The sequence below is a fragment of the Penaeus japonicus genome, unplaced genomic scaffold (genome assembly GCF_977035675.1).
Source record: "Penaeus japonicus unplaced genomic scaffold, GWHDUDI00000001_assembly GWHDUDI00000015, whole genome shotgun sequence".
Lineage (NCBI taxonomy): Eukaryota > Metazoa > Arthropoda > Malacostraca > Decapoda > Penaeidae > Penaeus > Penaeus japonicus.
In genome coordinates, this window is record NW_028234417.1 from 2,731,750 (window position 1) to 2,739,249 (window position 7,500).

The 7,500-nt window shown below is 31.3% G+C and overlaps 1 protein-coding gene across 4 annotated transcripts in view; it reads left to right on the forward strand.

Moving 5' to 3' along the window:
* The window catches only part of LOC122254276 (uncharacterized), an 18,629-nt gene extending 11,799 nt beyond the window's left edge, over positions 1-6,830 (forward strand). Inside the window, exons 7-10 of one of the 4 annotated variants that reach the window (XM_043017887.2) lie at positions 1,740-1,886; positions 4,527-4,827; positions 4,970-5,149; positions 5,396-6,830. In XM_043017887.2, coding sequence (XP_042873821.2) covers positions 1,740-1,886; positions 4,527-4,827; positions 4,970-5,149; positions 5,396-5,544 — 777 coding nt within the window. In that variant the 3' untranslated portion in view covers positions 5,545-6,830. The remainder of the gene's footprint in view (positions 1-1,739; positions 1,887-4,526; positions 4,828-4,969; positions 5,150-5,395) is intronic. The other 3 variants (XM_043017888.2, XM_043017889.2, XM_043017891.2) reach the window with 3 other exon arrangements.
* Positions 6,831-7,500: the final 670 nt, after the last annotated feature.

Below are 7,500 nucleotides of genomic sequence, written 5' to 3' on the forward strand. Positions count from 1 at the left end.
GAAGTTTTAGTTATTAGTAAGGAGTGGAGTGGTAAGTTTACAGAACGTTATTAATTGTATTCTGATGCAGTTGAGTGTACGTAAAGGTTGAGTAGAATTTGATTATAGGATTATTGTCTAAAAGGTTATAAAACTCATTGAAGGTAATGGGTTTAGAATCCTGAATATAGGAGTATTAGTAATATAGATGAAGTTCATATTATTTTCTTTCTCTTAAGGAGAATGAATAACAGAGAATATGCAATCATTCTTTACATGATGTTAAACTTTTTACCCATTGATTATCCATTTAGTGATAGAGATACAGGCTTGTTTTGCAAAATAAAACAAACAGGTATTTTATATATTGTCATATCTTCCAATATATGTTTCTGAATAGTGGGTCTTTAACCGTTTATATTTGGGAAACTGTATATAGTCACAAAAGTTTCAAGGCTGATTAAGAATGAGTGTGGCTCTTTTAATAGGTAAGTGGATGGGGTTATAGTAATGTTGCAGTCTAACTTTATGACATGTTATCTTAGCTAATGTGAAGTTGTAGATGAAGTTGCAAGGGAATTTTTAACCCATTGCTGACAGGGCTATTTTGGCTCCAAATGGTTGAAAAGCCGGGATATTTCAAATGCGTAAGCCTAACACTTTGGGATTCTTGCCCGCACTGACTGCGGCCAAGCACTATACGCCCAGTGCATCGGCCAGGAGGATAGCCACGACAATATATCTCATCCCCGGCGGCTGATGCTGCCACCACTTGACGGGATATCTTGTCACCTGCTGTTAACGGGTTAAAATATGAGAATTAGCTAATTAATGATAGCCTTGAGTAATCAAAAGCTGATAGGTATATGTACTGCTGAGAAAAAGTAGATGTCTGTATAGTTAACCCTTTCACTAGCACACTTGCAATGGTTGTCATTACACAAGTTGATGCTATTTTTGAAATGTTACATTTTGTGTGTGATATACAAAGTCATCTTAACTATAAAAAATTGCACTGATTGCAGAAAAAGAGTGAATTTCACAAAGACCCTTTGAGTATTGCAATTGCACAAAAAGAAAGAAAAATGTAAATAAGATTCAGTGTTAATTATCAGACATATATGATATATGTTTGCAGATTGATGGAGCTAAAATTAATATATAAGGGCTGTAATAGAGATAGAAAGTTGCCCTGGAAATTACCAGTTGCAAACAAGTAATACAGTTACCCTTACCCACCTGAAGACCCACAAGAATGGGTCCATTAGAGAAAACCTGCAGTATGCCAAAGTATTGTCATTCATCATATCAAAGAAAAAAAATCTTTTGATATTGGAACTCTGCCGCAAGCCAGAGTACCAGCTTCCTTAGAAGCTGGTTTAAAATCTTATCAAATGTATGCATGTCTGATGATCACAGAGGGTGTCTTATATTGGACCCAGCAAAGGAGCATACACTTGTGCACCATCCATTGTTTTACATTTTTATGTATGATGATGCTTATATGGTGTCATGAAAGTAACCTGGTCCCCCCATTGCCTATATTCTGCAAATTCTATCTCCTCCCATGGGATCATAGGATTGGCAAATCCCTCTAGATTCTCTGTGAATCCTGGCTCACATTTTCGTTTGGTCTTAGTCAAAGGATTAAGTAGCCTAGGGTTGAATTCGATACTCAAAGGGTTAAAAGAAGACTAAGTCAAAAATAATGGGGCAAGTGAAAGGGTTAAGTAGGGTGAAATATTTTGGTTTCTTGTCAGGGTGTATTACCTCAGTCAAGAAGGAAGTCTGTTAAGCAAAGGAGAGAGGTAAGGAGAAACTCAACAGATGACCAGGAGCTCAGAGAACTTGGTTTCAAGTCTCCTGCAGATCTACAGGAATCCACCTCTTCATCATCCTCTGCTGAGGTGGGTTCTCATCATCATTTTTATCATTGTATATTCACAATGATACTGGTACTACTAGATATGATATATAGTGATTCTAGGAAATATTGCTAAATTAGGTTAGACCTCTGTTATATTAGCTTTATGTTGGCCATGCATTGTCTTTTGGGAACTTTTGTGAAGAACATCTATTTTTTGGTGTGGATTTCTTAGTCTCTGTGATCTTCTAAGTATGCTTTTAGTTGTAGTTACAGTTGCTGTAGATTTGCTTTTAGAGTAATTTCAACTTTGTAGAGTATATAAGTTGTAGATCTGCACATTTTACCTCTATTTACTAAGGAAAATAAGAGTTGAAACAGTTTGTTAAAATTTCATCATTTTTCTTCATATGTTTCAGCATTTTGAAGGTTATGTGGCTTTGGATATTATAACTATGATAAGAATTTGTCAACTTATGATACCTTGACAGTTATGTTACACTTTGTCAATTCTATATATATGCTGATTTTCCCCTTTTCACTTTATACTAATTATTCTAAGTGAATGAATTATAAGGGAGGAAGATAAAAATAAAATATAAGGAAAAAGAAAAGGTTAACCTAATGAGCCTTGGTATGGTTCCAAAATAGATGGTCAGTTGGATGGGAAAGAGTTGTAGGGGGCATTTTGCCTTGTCTAGGATGATTTTCTGAGAGGGTGGCAGGATGTAACAGCTTGCCAGTTATATTGTCGCTCTAAACCTTATGCTTGGAAGATTGTTGGCCTAAATATGTAGTACCTGATTTAGAGGTAGCAATAGACTGATATAGTATATACTCCATATTTTCTGATCATGTGGCTTAATTCTTTTTAGAAGAAATAACATATATTTATTGTAGGATTAAAACTAAAACATGTTTTATTTTTTTATTTTTTAAATCTCAATTGGTGATATATGGTAAAAATTATATATTAATTTTCTATACTCTAAAAGAGTCAGGTCAGGTTATATTGTCATGGACAAGGCATTTTTAGGTGGAAGCTTGAAAAAAGATGCTTACAGTGAGTGCTATCTAACAGTCAAATTATTGAAAGCACTTTAAAAAAAATAGTGCAGACATGATGATCTTTATGCTAACAAACTGAGAATTGAGCTTAAACATACTGACTTTATAATTTCATCAATGGTATCTTATTATAATGAAGGTGATTATGATTATAATAATAGAAAATTTGATTATACTACCATAATGACTGAGTTGTTTAGTAAAGGATGTTTGCTATATTAATTTCAAAAGTGTATTTTGAATATATGTATTTCTATTTCTTCTTCCTCTTTTTATTTTTATTTTGAATAGACATAAACATGATTATGATAATAAAGATAATGAAAATAATGATAGTGATGATCATGATAGTGAAGGTAATGATGATGATTATAGTGATGATAGTGATTTTTGTGTAAAAATTATTATAACCAAACCATAGAGGACAGTGCATGTAAATAGCAAGCTCCCAGCATCAGCAGGATCATGGAGTGATGAAACTAGGTATAATGGCAATGATAATGATAATGATAATGATGATAATAATAATGATGATAATGATAATAATAATAGTAAAATTAATAGTAATAATAATGATAATAGTAATAATAATAGTAATAATGATAATAATAATTATAATAATAATAAATAATGTTAATGATAATGATAATAGAAATAGTAATAGTAATAATAATAATGATAGTGCTACTACTACTACTACTACTATTAGTAATACTGATAATAATGATAATGATGATAATAATAATGATGATGATAATAATAATAATGATAATAATAACAATTATTATTATTATGATAATAATGATATTGATAATGATAATGATAATAATAATGATAATATAAAATAAGGATGATAAAAATGATAAGGATAATGCAAATGATAATAAGAATGATAATGATAATAGTAATAATGATAATTTTGATTGTAATAATAATGAAATTAATGATGGTAATGTTAGTAATAATGATAGTAGTAATGATGATAATGATAGTGGTATTGATAAAGATAATGATAATAATGATGATGATAATAATTGTGATGATAATAATAATGGTAATGAAATAGTAATCATAATAAAAATTATAATAATGATAATAATAATAATTGTAATTATGATATTGATAATAATAATAATGATAATGATGATGATGATGATGTATGTCAATTATGCTTAAACTCCTTGGGATAAATAATTACAAAATTTTGACCAGGGATCTGATCAGTAAAGTGTAGAGGGTTGCTTTTTCTACAGTAGGCTGATTTTTTCAAAGAATGTTAATAGCTATTAATTATTTTTGAAGCATAGAGTATCTGTCCCAGAATAGTAGAAGAGCTTCATGCTAAACTGTCTTTTTATCCTTTTGTATCTCAGGGCAAAATAAATGTAAAAGATTTCCAAATGCCTCTTTTCCAAGTCCTAGGGATATCTGTGCCTCAGTTTGCTTAAACATGTATTAATTACCCTGCTTAAGGACTTTTAGGGGTAAGCTGTAGTTTATTGTAATTTTAATAAGAAAATAGAGGAAAACAAATATTGCTATGTTATTTTGATGAAATGTTTCATTAACTGAATTAATCAATGATTACTTCCGTCTGATTGATATTTTAATTTAGCAGGCTTCACCAGAGAGAGTGCCATCTTCTCCGCAAAGTTCCAAAAGCCCAAGAGTATCTTCAGAGAACGCAACATCACCTTCTGAAACATCTCAGCCAAGCAAACCTCATCGTGTTATTCTAGTTCAAGAATCTCCAACCCATTTGGCAGCCTCCAACAATAACCTCTCTGTTAGCTCACCCTCTAGTGCCGGAAAGGAAGCAAACTCCATTAACAGGCGGTCTCCGAGCTCACCTTCCAGCACTGAGAAAGATAAAGACAGTAGGATTCTTGATCCAATCAGTGCTGCTTATGCAAATGGTTAGTAAGAAAGATGGCAAGAAATTCTTAAGCTGATTATTTTATCACTGATAGGATGAACTATATTTAGCAAGTAGGTTTGATCTAGCAAACAACTTTTAAGTCTATTCATGAAAATAAGCTTGGCATTTTTCTATTGCAGTGTTTGGTACCTCAAAGCTAGACCTTTCAATTGAGGAGAGGGAAAATGAGTGTGTTCCTATTGACTCGGATGATGAACTCTTTGATATTCCATCACTGTCAAAGAGTGGCCGCCAAAGTAGCCTTCCTTCTGTTACCACGCGGACAAGTTCAACGCCGTCTATTATTAGCTATATTAAAGGTAAGTTGTATAGATTGCTGTGGCAAACTGAGATAAAAGTTGGAATTAATGTTGTTGTACATTACTAAAAGTTCATTTTAACAGGACTTTTGGAACAGCCTACTACCTAGTCCCATATCCTGTTGAATGGCAACTGAAAATTTGTGAAAAGTAGAAATCTGCTGAATACACATGAAAATAGTTTATACTTTATTATCAGAATGTTTCCATTAATACACTTTGCCTACTTACTTTTCTTATTTACAGATCACCTGGAGTTGGAAGCCACAGGTAAACCACCAAAGAAGAAATCATTTTTAAAGAGATATCATAAAACAGCCCCATTGGCTCAGAATAATTCATCAGAACATAATTCTGTTAACCACAATTCAAGGGTTCCTCCTCCGCTGGCATGACACGGAATGTAAAAGCTAATGTTCATAACATTAGCTGTAATTAATATATTCTTTATGAATCTGTTTTACAGTTCAGACTTATTGAAAACAGACCTGTCAACTTCACCAAAAAAGTAGAAGAAATCTGATTTAGTAGAAGTAATGAACATATTTTATATTTACGGTCCTAGTCTTGAAAAGGTATTTCCAAACTTTAATAACTAGGAAGTGATACTAGATTGGTTTGGAAGGATAACATGCAATAGTTGCATTCCAGTAAAGGATTGTACTTTTAATATATGGAAGAAAAAAGAAAAATGATGGAAACATCTATGTTAGATGTGCTTAATGTCCATGCATTTTCCATTAGATATAATAGTATATGAACAAGGAAATTTGTTCAGAACAATATGATCTCTTTTATGAAGTTTTCCATAATTAAGGGTTGAGACTTCATAATTGAAGTAAAGGAATCTTTGTTCTAGTCATTATGTATACAAAATAATAGATACTTAAAAAACATGTGACATTCTGCCAGAATGCTTGGAAGTAGGAGGCTTCTAGAACTTATGATTTATATATGATGTCATAAGACAATAATTTATGTAACAGAGATTTATTATTTTATATTTTGGAACAGAAGTATATTCTAAAATTATTTGATTTGTTATCTATCATACACAGTATATGATATAACTGAATTTTGAAGCATTGGTAATGTTTTACTAGAAAAGAATTTTTATGAAATGTAATATTATGTGACTTTTGTCCTGCATTCCCACTGTCAGCAGAGGAATTGCATATAATATGAAAGCACACTTTTAACTGCAGGAAAAGCATTTGTGAGTGTCTAGTTACTGCTTGATTTTTATTTTACAAATACTCTCTTATCAAAGACCAGATTTAATGAATACTAAATTATTAGGAACTGCAAATGAATGTTCATGTTCTTTTTAGATGGGAGATGAGTTCTTTCCAGCTGATGATGGTAATAAGGTATAGGAGAGAGAAAGAGAGAGAGAGAAAAAAAACTATGATAAGTGTAAAGAAAGATCTAGTCTCTGGAGAAATCCTAGTATATTGCAATGAAGGTCTTTTTCCCTTCATTGCAACAAAGTAACACATCTTTAAAAAAAAGTGATCTGTTAATACTATGCTAGTCGTTCTGTACAAATACCATTTCGTAAGGTTTTCTAGTTGTGATGCTAAAATTCAATATCTTTAAGTTATTTCATTTCTTAGCAAGTACAAGGACATAGACTAGGTAGTGTGTAAAAAGTACTCTTTATCGCCAAAAGCAAAAGAAATAACTTAACAATATTGTTGTTATTTTGCATTTTGTACCAAAGTGTTTTTTAATTTTATTTAAGCTGATGTATGCACTGAAATTTTCATATAAATGTAGTGCTGTAATTATATTGTAGAAACTGGTAGTATTAGAGGTAACCTTTGCACTTCTTTATACTTGCTCAAATGGCTTAAATGGCAAGAAACAAATAGGGAATCTTGCTGTTTTTTTCAACAGTTGATAGTGTTCAAACTTTGTTTATCAAATGGACAGATAGTTTGAAGAAAGTTTCGTGAGATTAAAAAGGTTGCTCTGAAAAGGAATAGTTCATATCGTTAAGAAATGTCAGTGCCGTATCCTTGTCCGTTATTTTAATGTCATAGGTCTTTTCTAAATGTATGTTAAAGTACAGTTATCACAGTAATAGTAATGAATAAACATTTTTATTTGTTTGCCCTACTGTTGGAATTATACATGTTTGATTTTTTTATTTTTTTTTTATTTTTTTTTATTTATTTATTTTTTCCATTATTTACTTATTTATTTTTCCTCAGAAAGCATCTCTGAAAGTATGGTACAAGCTTATGTTATATTAAGGTACCTCATATATACCATATGGATTGTAGAGTAGTTCTTATACCGGTATTACATGTAAGGATTTTTTCACTTGTACATGATAAGCATATTTT